The following is a 14,258-nucleotide window of genomic DNA, read 5'->3' as shown; positions in this document are numbered from 1 at the left end:
TGCCTGATGGTGAATGGGGAATCAGGGTTAGGTAGCGGGGGATGCAGACAGCGCCAGGCCAAGGCCCCCATCCCGCTGGTTGCCTCACACAAAGACAGCAACCTGCGGCGGGGGTGGGGCCGGTGAGCAGGTGGGAATAGCTGACCTCTCGGTCCCTTCCCCTGGCAGTCAGGCACCAATCACCTGATGGCAAATGGGGAACTGGGGGTGGGTGGCAGCGGGGGGCAGCGTCGGCTGCAGGCAGCCGGGGAAAGTGGCCCTGGTCTCAGGTAGGCCTAGGGACCGTACCCACACACAAATTTCGTGCACTGGCCTCTAGTCATTAGATAATGCTGGGTCTACACACAGAGACAGAGACACGTGGCACAACAGGAGGATCTTAATTACCACTTATTAAATACATAGATGAGTATGGGATTGTTAGCATGTTTGGCTAAGTCCAAGCATGTTCTAACCGGTAGGGAGAAAAGCCTGGAAGAAAGCCCTTAGGCAACCACAAAGGTAAGTGACTTCACATAGAAACTCTTGGCCAAACAACTTTGCTAAGGGAGACAGTACCTCACCTGTGTCGCAGAATACTGATGGTACTCAAATAGCCATTAAATTAATGGCCACCACAGCAATGATAGGATAGCTGATGATGCTATTCCACAATTCTGAAAAAACCCTGTTAGCCAAATGAAACATGTCTTGAAAGAACTAGAGCATAACAATTGTTACACCAACAGAAAAGTGGTATTTTGAGAGCAATTATATGGATTATTATCTATATACCACAGGCATTTGAATGATGATTAGGTTAAATCTGTGTTTTAGGAGTTGAAGAGGATACATGCCTGGATAGGGGTTCACTACTACCAGGTTTACTGACTGGGAAAAGCAAACTGAATTACCTATACTCTAGCTATTCCTGGCAATCTTTTCATTGCATTAGTAAGAATTAATTTTCCACTTTCCTGCTCTACCAAAAGAGCTTCCAGTTTCTAAGATTAAAAATTGAACTTCTAAGATTAATAGCCTGAGATAAAAAGGTACCTGTGTGGTCCAACACGGTATTTAAGCCACAAGAAGAGTGCCAGCTGGCCCCATTACCTTCAGGCCATGTGCCAGAATGCTGCTCAACTACAGATATACTTGATCAGAACAGGGCTTTATTACAGGTCCATTCAGGGCTGAAACTCCAGGTTATGCCAGGCAAATGTATGCAACTCACTTGACCTTGCTCTCAAATTCTTTGGGAGCTCAACTGGGAGAGGCCACGCTGCCACCGTCTGAACTAGCATGTCCCAACATGAAGGTGTCAGCTGTGATAAATGTTTAAAAGAAAATTTTCAAGGCTGCAGATATGTGTTTTAATTTGCTACAATGACAACCTTTGTGTCTTGCTATGAAAGTGGTGTAACAACAATGAATACAACAGACCACCCAATGCAGTCCAAACTAACAAAGGTAGGTTTTGGTTTGTACTATGGTGGGGAAGCTTTCTCTATAGAGCAGCCACAGCCTTACCTGTCTCTATTATGGGAAAATGAGCTCTATGGAACATGCAGAAGTGATTTGTCCTGTATGTGCAGCATTACCTGGAGGCGGTCCTACTCATGTCACAGATGACTCTGCAGCTCATCTTACACTTGAGCACAGAGCCCCTAGAGGTTTAGATGAATCGAGGGGTGTTCCACATGTACGCAAAATATTTCCCCCTGGCTGAGGATTAGGAAGTCCTCATGCTCATAGATCAAACACGCACTTATTAGTATGAACTTTTTCTTCTCAGAGTTCATATTCTCCAGCAATAGGGAAGCCATGCGTCCTGTAGCTGAGCTTTTCTCTCAGTTATCAGGAATGAGACATTCTGCAAGAGGACAGTTTAATTCTTCCAGACCTTCTGCTGCTCAGTTAGAACAAATGCAGCTGCAGCTGCAGCTAGAAAAGCAGCAAGCCCAGGCAGCGTGACTGCAGACCACATATGGCAAGCTGGCGCACTGATACAAGGAGTGTCACCACTACAATCACGTTACACACTGCAACAACCAAGATGGCTAACATGGAAGCAGTCAGCAAACTCCAGAATTCCCAATTTCTTTTAACAAGGTTGAATGATCCTAAAATGTCCGACACAGAACAACAGACCATGCAAAGTGAGCGTGCAGACCGCAGCCTGTTTGTTCAGGAGCTCCTGCTGATCACTCAGTGTGGAGAGAGTTCCCCTTAGATGAGGACGAATGGGGAGGGGGTTGGCAGATTTTGGTGCTATGGGCTGTGTAGATGTTATGCCTTTAGATGTTGCTTTAGAAAACCTAAATTTAAAAGACAGTGATAAAGGAAACGAGCCTTCACCACCTCCTCTTTGATGTCTCAATTTGCAGACAATGCCCTCTGTGCTCTATTTGCCAAGGAAAGTGGACAACAACTATCTTGGGTTTGTTTAGTGATTGCAATTTCAGGGTCTGTCACTCTTGTTACATAGCGTACAGTCAAAAGGAAGAGAGAAATATATATAATAATCACTTCCACTTAACGAACGTTTACTTCTAGCAGGTAAATGGAGGTAGCAGTGCAGAGGTGGTCTCGGCTTCCTGTACCCAGACATGAGAAGGGCTCTCCTAGTACTCCACATGCAAACTGAAGAGGAAAATGGAAATCTCTACTAAGTATTAATGAATAAAAACCACTTTATGGTTTACCTTAAAAAAAAAAATTCCATGGGACTCAAAAGAGCTCCCTAGGAGGAAAATAGGAATTCAAAATTGACAGCTATAAGGAGAGTCAAGATGACTCAAGACAGAAACAGTAAGTCATAATTATAGACTTTGACCTTTACAACTCCACAAAGGCAAAATAACATCGATTAAGCTGGGAATTGTAGAAGCCTTAAGATGTGTCTTTCTTGAAATCTTTTCCCAAGTAAACAGCCTTCCTGAGGACCACTGTTACTACAAGGCTCCCAACTAACAAGAAACATTCTAGGCAAGATAAATACAGCTCAAAGGAAACCATCTGCTCAGAGACTTCTGCTAGCAATCCTCCTATCTAACAAGGAGGGAATATGCTAATTGACCCTCATGCCTTCTCAAAGATGGCAGCACCCACAGCCAATAAGGAGGGAATATGCTAATTGACTGCCCCTCCCTCAAAAATGGCAGCGCCCATAGTCGCAAGATGGCCGGCAAGGGCGGGCAGTTGGGGGTGACTGGCCGGCAGGGGAGGGCAGTTAGGTGTTGATCAGGCTGGCAGGGGAGTGGTTAGGGGGTGAGCAGCCAAAAGCGGTTAGGGGCAATCAGGCAGGCAGGCAGGTGAGTGGTTGGGAGCCAGCAGTCCTGGATTGTGAGATGGATGTCCGACTGCAGGTCAGACCTCCCCTGAGAGTACATGCCAGGTTCATGCCAGGTTCCTATTATGAAAACAAAGAATTAGGGACAAGATCACACAGTTATATTGGTAGGAGAACTTAGCAGCAAGATAAGCTTTGTCCAGCATCCTCTAATACTTAGAGCAGTGGTTCTCAACCTGTGGGTCATGACCCCTTTGGAAGTCAAACGACCGTTTCACAGGGGTCACCTAAGACCATAGGAAAACACATATATAATTACATATTGTTTTTGTGATTAATCACTATGCTTTAATTATGTTCAATTTGTAACAATGAAAATATATCCTGCATATCAGATATTTACATTATGATTCATAACAGTAGCAAAATTACAGTTATGAAGTAGCAACGAAAATAATTTTATGGTTGGGGTCACCACAACATGAGGAACTGTATTAAAGGGTCACAGCATTAGGAAGGTTGAGAACCACTGACTTAGAGGGTCACTTAACAGGTCAGTTGTCTATACACTACAGTGCAATTTACACATATAAATTATTGTGATTCAGGCAATAACATTTACTATGTCCCAGATGCCTTATTAGATATGTTCCATCTTATCCCCTGTTACATATTGGGCATAGGACTAAATCTTATATTTCTTGTAGAAATATTACAATGCCATCCTTGGTAGCTAAGACCACAGTAGGAGCTCAGAAAAATTTTTCTCAAATGAAAATACTCTGCTTTCTTTTGGATGACATAGGCATGGCTAAGCAATAAACACTGTAGTCAGGCTATTATCTAGATACTAAAGGCCCAGTACACGAAATTTGTACAACTGGCGGTGGGGCGGGGGGGAACAATGGGAGGTCCCTCAGCCTGGCCTGCACCCTCTCATAGTCCAGGAGTCCTCAGAGGAGAAGCCCTGAGGGGCAACTGGGGCCGGCAGTCGCCACTCGCATCCACTGAAGGTGCCTGGAGCTAGCAGTGGGTGCGAGTGGCGCTCCGGGGTCGGCAGCGGGTGCAAACAGGGCCGGCACCAGCAGCAGGTGCAAGTGCCTGGTGGGACCATAGCGCATTGGAGCAAAGAACCACCACAGGTTCCCTGATGAAAGCGACTGGCGCCCCACCTTGGTCTGGCGCCTCCGCTCACCTGCCCCACCGTCCCGCTGTGGCCGATGCCCGCCATGTTCCACACTATGCCACCTGCTGCCGACACCCACCATGTTCCGCATGCGCCCCTGGTGGTCAGCGCACATCATAGTGACCAGTTGTTCCACCGTTCAGTCTATTTGCATATTAGGGTTGTATATATACAGACTGATTTCAGAGAGGAAGGGAGAAGGAGAGAGATAGAAACATCAATGATAAGAGAGAATCATTGATTGGCTGCCTCCTGCACACCCTCTACTGTGGATAGACCCTTCAACCGAGGCATGTGCCCTTGACCAGAATCAAACCCAGGACCCTTCAGTCCGCAGGTCAATGCTCTATTAACTGAGCCAAATTGGTTAGGACTTCCCTCTCTTTTTTATCACCAAACATTTAAAAAGACCACATTCCCTTCCTCTTTAGCCCATTCATCCAAATGCCCTTGAAACTTGGTGTCATTCCCCACAATTCTAATGAAGTCCATCAGCAAACTTCTGGTTGTTAAGTCAGGCTTTGTTCTCTTAGATTCTGCCTCCTTTGGACTTCTCATCTTTTCTTTGAGACCACTATTCTAGGCTTCAATTTATTGTGTGCTCTGTCTTCTGCCAACTGCTCTGAGTACTCCTCTAACAGTTTGACTTCCCAAAGAAAGAACAAGTTATTCCGGCTTCTTTTGGTCTGTATGAGAATGACATTTCTTAGGTCCTTCTTTTTTTAAAAAAATGTATTTTTATTGACTTCAGAGAGGAAGGGAGAGAGAGAGAGAGATAGATAAAAACATCAATGATGAGAGAGAATCCTTGATCTGCTGCCTCCTGCATGCCCCCCACTGGGGACCGAGCCCACAACCCAGACATTTTCCCTGACCTGGAATTTAATCATGACCTCCTGGTTCATAGGTCAATGCTCAACCATTGGGCCATGCCGGCCGGGCAGGACCTTCATTTATGCAACTACTTTAAATATATTTTATTGATATTTTACAGAGAGGAAGGGAGAGGGATAGAGAGTTAGAAATATCGATGAGAGAGAAACATCTATCAGCTGCCTCTTGCATACTCCCTACCGGGGATGTGCCCACAACCAAGGTACATGCCCTTGATCGGAATTGAACCTGCGACCCTTGAGTCCGCAGGCCGACGCTCTATCCACTGAGCGAACCAGTTAGGGCAGGGCTTTCCTTTATGGACTATGGGTCATTATGTTGGCAATTTATCTGCAATTTGAAGACTGTGGTTTTATGGAAAGCTTTCAATTAAATTAGTGTAAAATCTCTACCTGGTAGGAACTCAATACAGGTTTGTTGGAATGATTTATTCATTCAATTAATCATTTATATGTTCAATAAATATTTACTAGTTATCTAATCAGCAAATTGAATGGATTGTTAAATTTAATAGTAGGTTACATCTTTTTTTCAAGTTACATAAATATGGTTTTGTCTTTTTCTTTCAACTTTTGGTGAAGTTTGTTATTTGTCTGTTTTGTTTTGTTTGTTTTTTCTAATTTGAGCAATAAATAGCTATATGACTCTTGGATAAGTTATTTAACCTCTAGAAATACATTTCCTAATTTTTATTGTAGGGATAGTAATAGTGCCTACCTCCTGGGTTTTTTTTTTAAGGATTAGATGACAAAATGCCCCTAGATCACATAGTACATGCAATCATATAGTAATGGCTCAATAAATGACAGTTATCAGTATCCTTATTACTAGAAGCCCGGCGCACAAAATTTGTGTGCGGGTATGGTCCCTAGACCAGGCCTGAGATCAGGGCCAGCTTCCCCAGCTGCCTGCAGCTGGCCCTACCCCCCTTCAGCCACCCATTCCCAGTTCCCTGTTTGCCAATGGGTGATCGGAGCCTGATGGCCAGGGGGAGGGACCAGGAGGTTGGCTGTTCCTGCCCGCTCACCAGCTCCACCCCCACTGCAGGTAGCCCTCTGTGTGTGGGGCGACTGGCAGGGCGGGGGCCTTGGCTTGGCGCTGTCCACATACCCTGCCACCCACCCCCGGTTCCCTGTTAGCCATCAGGCGAAGGGAGCCTGCCGGCTGGGGAAAGGAACATAGAGGTGTTCAGTGCACCTTATAGTGACTGGTTGAGCGGTTGTTCTGGCAGTTCAGCCGTTAGGATCAATTTGCATATTACCCTTTTATTATATAGGATAGACAAATCAAACGCCTTTAACATCTAAATGCTATATATTAAAAGTGAATATAAGACATTAAAAGATCAAACAATTCTTTTGTGACCTACACAGCATCTGGGCCACTAATATATCTACTGGATAGCACATAAACACACCCAGTCCCATAGCAGCATTCCTAATATAGTAAAAAAAAAAATGAAACATAGAAATGACTAAAACCATTAAGATGCTCTCAGGTTATTTGTCAGTGTGAAATAAATTCTATCCCATAGGTTGAACTGCCTCTTTGAGTTAACACTGTCTTAACAGATTTTGTTTATAGATGTTTTCTCTGCAAAACTGGTAACACTTTGCTCATTAGTGCCTTTGTTGTACAAACTGAAACCAAAATACAGATATTTTTCTCCATGTGTACTGTATTATGTTTACAAACACGATGCATATTCATTTTTGTATAAACAAGGATAAATATAAAGATATGCATGTAAACTGATGCAATAAAATCTTATTAGACAGCTTAAAAGTTTTAAAATGCTTGCCAGAAACAACATAACAAAAATTAGGAACACAATAGAAAAACTAAATATAGAAACCTAGCTAAGTATAGTACTCAAAACAGAAAGGATTCTATAAAATTACTGTATGATTAAGGTAGCAAAAAATCTAAGGTATTCACACTCTATTTTCAAAACTAAAAACATTCCATGAAGAAAAGAGAATTACAGAAATCTGGATTCTATTACCAAGAAATTCTCTATTTCGCCCTGTTTCATTTATAAGTTGATATAATCTGATGTAAAATGGAAGAAATGGAAAATATTTGCAAAAAATGTGGTTAGAGAATATAGCAATCAGAAAATTGTTAACACTATTGGTGTTAATTCTCTAAATAATCTAACATATAGCAACAATTACACTGTCAAATGGAAACATTTCCCAAGCCCAGCTGTTCACAAGTCTTAAGCCCATTGTCCTCATGGGTCAGTGGGGAGTGAAGTGAACAAGTGTTTATGAGTTCCAATTAGGAAGTACGGTAATATCTACACTGGTCATTTTATTTCAAATGAAATTTTAAACCACTTATGATTTCTCCTCACAAAAATAAAGGCAACCTTTAGATTGAACACCACAAAATTCTGGATTAATGAAATCTATAGTGATGAGGTTTAAAATTACCTTTAAAGTATCAATAAAATATATTTAAAGAATTAAACACAATATAAAATTACCTTTAAAGTTATGATTTCATGTCCCACAAAAGAAACATCAGACTACTACTTTTCAACTGTGTACACATACACCACCCAATTTATGGCAAATAGAAGCTGCCTTGAAGGACTTGAAGCTTTCAATACAAATATAGATATGTCAGCTGAGCTCCCTGTCCTAAAACTAAAATAACTTAAAAAAATCATTACCCAGAATCATTCTAGAAATGTTGAGCTTTTCCTAGAATCTGACCAATGTTGAACAGATTCAAAACTAGAAACTGAGATCACTCACCTATAAAATTTATTTTAGTTTTCAAGTCCAGGGGTAAATGCTATGTTTCTAAGTTTACGTTTGACAATGGAAATGTCAGTAACATTTATTAGCATCCTAAATAATAAAAGGCTAATATGCAAATCGACTGAATGGTGGAACGAACGGTCACTATGATGCACAATGACCACCAGTGGGCAGACGCTCAATGCAGGAGCTGCCCCCTTGTGATCAGTGCACTCCCACAAGGGGAGCGCAAATCAGCTAAAAGCCGGGCTCATGGCTGGCGAGTGCAGCAGTGGTGGCGGGAGCCTCCCCTGCCTCTGCAGCAGTTGGACATACCCTGAGGGCTCCCCGACTGCAAGAGAGTGCAGGCCAGGCTGAGGGACTGCCCCCCTTTCCCCCCCGCCCCCCCGCAAATGCACGAATTTCATGCACCGGGCCTCTAGTACTAGATTAAATGATCCGAGTTACTAGGTCTGGACCTCTGAGTAACTGGCTGGTTCTGCCTCTCGCAGTAAGATTGGCAGTAACTTAGAAGTTTCTCTCTATAGAACTTCTAAATAGTGCTTGTTAATATGATGTCCAGACCACGTATATTTTTAATTTTCAGGTGAAAAGTTCAATTTCAGAGAGTCTAGTTGGAATTTGATGATATTATACCAAGTCCAAGTAGAAATCTGTTTTCTCATAATTACTAGAAGTGCTGATTCATACTTATATGAATCTGCCTGCTACTTAATGGGACAATGGGAAAACTTTTCCTTTCAATGGTAGATACAATCTTTCAAAATGAGGTTCACAGGTGAAAATTTTAAAAATAGCAGTTAGTATAAAATACTGGAAACTACTGTTTGTAGATCATTAAAAATAAGAGGATAAAATCATAAAAGTTATAAAAAATATAAATCCAGTCAAGCTTCAACCCCTACATTTTCTACAAAGTCTTGAATAATGTGACCTACTCACCGTGCACTCACTTCACCCCAGATGTTCTGGCTTCTGTTCTGCTTCCTCCAGAACTCCTTCCCACTACGAGTCCTTTATACCTGCTGTTCTCTCCCCTAGGATGTTCTTAATTCCTTGTCTGTCTGGAACTTTCAATTAATCCTTCAGTTCTCAGCTTAAAAGCGACTTCCTCAGGAGAGCTTTGCTCTTTATCAATTTTCCACTCCCCACTCTGCTCTGGCCTCTTATCTGTTGACTGTATCCTTCATTGTACTTACTGGACTTAACTGTACATTGTTTCATTAACTACAATTAAGTAACCTTGTGTTTGATATCTTTTTTCCAACTCTATACAGAAAACCTATGAAAGTATGATTGTATCTGTATTATTTGCTGCTATTTCCTCAATGTCAAGCATATACCAGGAAATAAGACATTAAAAGAAATATAATTTTGCAATGTGCTCTTGCACAAAGTAATGTAAATTAATCTATGTCACACAAAATCAGGATTCTATCACACATTTGTGAGAGTTTAACAATTGAAGAAGCTGTTGAAGCAAGATTTTTCACAATCTTCATTCCCAAATGCTCTCAATCTTTAACTAGGTTGCTAAGCTGGGGACATGGAGTGATGTTCCTTGAAAATATTCATGGAATTCAGTGTGGCAGCTAAGTTTCCTGGATGGAAATAAAATGAGGCTCTCAACCAAAGCCAACCAGCCTTCAAATGAATGAGTCATGAGAAGTTATGACTAAAAGGCCACCCAAGAAGAGTATGTAATAAGAAATTCAACCTATGTTCATTTGAATTTTGACAATTCACTCAACTTCAACTAAAACAAATGCTTGATGAATGGGACAAAGATATGTTTGTATGTTTTTTTAAGGTAAAAACTCAGGAGAAACCTCTGAGATGAGGATTTCCCAAGATGATTATCAATTTTGAAAGTATGATTATAAAAACTTCCAGATTTTGAGGACCAATTTTTAAAAAACTTTGGAAGTTATAAAATAAAGTCATAGCTATTTGGAATTTGTCAATTCTTAAGAAACTTTAATGCAGGACACCTATGGATCAAGAAGCTCTATAATTTAAATATCTGATGTAAGAACATTTTTTTAAAAGAGAAAATACTTATTTTCCAAAACCTTCAATTCAATAAATAACAAAGAGAGAAGGGGAACATATGAAGCAAAATAAATAATTAAACCTGATATTAAGACCAAGGAACTTAAGAATAAGAAGCAAACTGCTTACTTTCTATCCTCTCCTATCAGCCCAAGATTCTTAGGAAGTAAAGCTGAAAAGATGGAAATCTATCTCATCTCTTTCTCTTTTACCTTACTGTTTTGATGATTAGGAGTGGGGGAACATGAGTATGTGTGTACAGTGGTGAAAGGGGCAAAACTAACATTTGTTTGTGCCTACTATGCTGTGTGCCTACAGACACTACACATGTATTAGACTTAGTAGTCTAATGATTTGTGCACCAGTGGGGTCCCTCAGCCTGGCCTGTGAGATCCAGCTGAAGCTGGTTCTCCGACATTCCCCGATTGCAAGAGGGCGCAGGCCAGGCAGAGGGACTCCACCAGTGCACGATCAGGGCTGAGGAGGGACGCGGGAGGTTGGCCAGCAGGGAGGGACCATGGGAGGGCTCCAGGGCATGCCTGGTCTGTGTTGCTCAGTCCCAATCGGCCGGACCCCAGCAGCAAGCTAACCTACCAGTCAGCGTCTGCCCTTTGATGGTCAGTGCACATCATAGTGCCTGGACAATCAGTCGACTATCTGCCCCCCTGATGGTCAGTGCACGTCATAGCGAGCGGTTGAGCAACCTTAGCATATCATTAGCATATTACGTTTTGATTGGTTGAATGGATGACGGGACAACTAGACACAGCATATTAGGCTTTTATTATATAGGATTATATAGGATTCCTCACAACTAATCTACTTGCAGATGAAGTTAAACTGACCGGCTAGAGGTCACCTGGTTTTCATTCCAGAACTACCTAAGTGCCCCTTCTAAACACTACATTGCCTTAGTTTTCCTGGTTGTGTAAAAAATTTTAATTGCTCATTAGCATAATTTTCCAGTTTTCTTCTTTCCATTATTCCATTCAATGATGTTCTTTCTCACATGAGATTAGCCTTTACACCCTGATCCATCGCTTAGAAGCTAAGGGAAACAGACTCCTCCTAGTGCCTAACATTCTCACAACTGGGAGGTTTTTGACAATTTCCTTATTTATACAATTTAAAAACCCAATTTTTGATTTTTAATGAACTTAGAAAAACTGTTTAATATTTAAATTATTTAAATGATTATTTTAATATATCCTTGTACCAGCAACATATCTTAACTTTTCTCACCACAGTACTCTAATAGCACAGGGGAATAAATACATGCCAAGCAGTCAAAACACATGAGAGATTTCATTCAAGTCTTGCATTTTATCTTAGTGATTCATAAATTATACATTTTATTCCACTTAATAGCCTTTATTTTAGCCACCCTCCCCCCTTTAGATTCTAAACATTAACAATCTGGAGAATATCGCATGTTTATTTTACAGTGTCTCAGATAGCACTTGTGGTACTCCTGGTGGTATGAGATTCTATTCTCTGAGAAAAATGATAAAATGGTCTTTAGCACAGTACTATGAAATGGTAAAATGTGGATAATAAAGCTTTATAGCAATATACTACATTTCAATAATTGACAGATTTTTAAAGTAATTACTGTGTTCCAATATTATAAAAGTGAAAAATCAGTTTTTCTGCTACTAAGGAAAGGAAAGTATATGGGCTTTATATAAAAGTTAATACATTTTAAATTACTGGACCCTAATACTGAATCTTACTTGTCAAATTTATGTAAGTGTTCTCAACTGTTCAGTCCTTCTACCCTATCCCAAGCTTATGGAACAGGTACTTAAAGAAAAATTTCATTTTTGTTTTTAGGAAATATAAAATGCAGGAGCCATGGTATAAAGTGAAAATTACCTTGTTTTTCTATAACTGAGTATGAAGCCAAAAATCCTCGTCCAGAAACATGGATTCCACTCATGAACAGCACTGTAATTTCATTGCTTTTTGATTCAATTGAATGGTTCATCTGCAATCCCAGACCACAGTATTTGCCTAGGAATGAAGAAAAGCAGATCTTTGTTGTGACTCTTATGAAGTCAATAATATTTACCATGTAGATAATAGAATCAGAATAATATACCAAAGTCTGCATGTTAAATAGTGTAAAATGATAAGTAGGATGTTTAGTGACTAAAAATCCCACTACTCTGGATGGAAGAAGAAAAAAGTCAAGTAATAACTTCAAATGATGCAAAAGAAAAAAACAGTACAAGCATTACTGACCTTTAGAAGAGTTAATTTCCTATGAAATAAATGTGTATACTCTTTAAAAGAATAACCAGGAATTTTTAAACAATGAAAGCATTGCAGGCAGGCAGGTGGCCCACAAGTAAATTGACAGTCAATCAGTAACCCCACAGGTGCCCCAAGATTCCTGGCCTCAGGACACCACCTCTCAAACCTTTTATGAACCTTCTCAATTTTTCTGCCAAGGCCTGTTGAACTTCTGGTCAACCCCTTTAGGTGATCATTCATATTAAAATAAAAAAACTCAATTCAGTCTATAACTTTTCAATTTATTTAGCATTTAATAAGTTAATACAAAACATCAAGGTAAACATGCACTTTTCTTGGATGCTATCGTTTTCAATATAAAATATGTCTTGCTCATCTGTAGAAAAAAAACACAAAAAAAACACCACCTTCTATTTCTAAATATGGAATGTAATTTTAGCTATCAATATTTTTAACATTTAAGCAAAATAACACATTATCGAATAACACTACAAGTTATATAAATATATAAGATGATAAAATCTTCAGACTTGTTTTTTAATACCAAGTAACTCAGAAATAGTCTAGCAAAGAGGACAAATATTAAATATTGTATTGCTTTTGAATGTAAAATATTTAAAAGTAGAGTAATATATATTTCACATTATTCTAAATATCTCAAAGCTATATAATTTGTTAGCAAACCCAACTATGTATGTGCAGAACCAGTGCCCATCACATTAAATCTTAAAGCCCAATGGGAATAGTTAAGGCAAGAGAAATTATGGTCACTAGTATCTTTACACAAGATTAATTTTTGTAAAAGTGAACAACAGTTTGATCTGGGCCCATCAGTACTAGCTGTTCTTTGCCATGTAAGGATATATGTAGGTGTGATTTTATTACAAGCCTGATTAAGATGCTCAGTATAAATACTGACTTTTCAGATCCTTTCAGGTACAAAGAGAAAATATCCTTTTTAGAGAATACCTAACATGCCATACAATGATGTCTTCATAAAAAGTATATTATTGAAGTGAAACAATGTGCAAATAAATAGTTTTAACCCTTTTTATATGGACAGAACCCCCAAAATATTTTTATTAGCATGGAAGTTTCATCTTTTGTTTATTTGTTTTTTTATCTGGACTTATCTTGTCCTCTAAAGTGTGAGTAAATTTAATCTGTGGTAGAAACAAAACATTTTTTAAAAATCACTTACGTTTTATGGAACTCAAAAGGCAATGCTGAAGAATGGATACCCACAATTTAAAAAACAGAAAAAAGAAAAGTACAATAGCTGACCTTATAAGTGCTTAAATGAGTTCAAATATACAAGAAAAACACCTGCCTTCACCTGCTATTCCCAGCCAAGATGACCCTCCTTCTCCTCACTTGGCTCTCCTTTGACCACCAGCTTTACCCGCTGTACAAGTAATGCAAAGAACTTGGCAAAGCACTCTGGGAAAGGAAGAAGAAAAACCATTCCTAAACTGGACAACATAGCTGTTAATTCTTTAATGCCATTTCCCTAGTTTGGCCATTCAAAGGTACTCCTAAATCAAAATAAAACATTTAATTGCCAACAATTATAAGTTCTGCTGATGGCTCTTAAAGTCACAGAAATCGCTATAATTTCTCATCCTATCTAATAAAAGAGAAACATGGTAATTGGCGTACGACCACTACCCTTCCCATTGGCTAATCAACGAGATATGCAAATTAACTGACAGCCAAGATGGCGGCCGGCAGCCAGGCAGCTTGAAACTAACATGAGGCTTGCTTGCTTCAGTGACGGAGGACTCCAACGTTCCCCGCCTGCGGCTGCAGGCCTCTGAGCCTGCAGTTT

The 14,258-nt window shown here is 40.0% G+C and overlaps 1 protein-coding gene and 1 pseudogene across 1 annotated transcript in view; one reads left to right on the top strand and one right to left on the bottom strand.

Moving 5' to 3' along the window:
* Positions 1 to 14,258, bottom strand: part of DCBLD2 (discoidin, CUB and LCCL domain containing 2) — a 94,313-nt gene that overhangs the window by 33,717 nt on the left and 46,338 nt on the right. Inside the window, exon 3 of the mRNA XM_006769284.2 lies at positions 12,050 to 12,187. Coding sequence (XP_006769347.1) covers positions 12,050 to 12,187 — 138 coding nt within the window. The remainder of the gene's footprint in view (positions 1 to 12,049; positions 12,188 to 14,258) is intronic.
* On the top strand, positions 613 to 3,080 carry LOC102754927 (annotated as a pseudogene).

This window comes from Myotis davidii, unplaced genomic scaffold (assembly GCF_000327345.1).
Source record: "Myotis davidii unplaced genomic scaffold, ASM32734v1 scaffold1144, whole genome shotgun sequence".
Lineage (NCBI taxonomy): Eukaryota > Metazoa > Chordata > Mammalia > Chiroptera > Vespertilionidae > Myotis > Myotis davidii.
The sequence above is the reverse complement of the archived record's forward strand: the minus strand, read 5'-3'. Positions and strand labels throughout refer to the sequence as shown.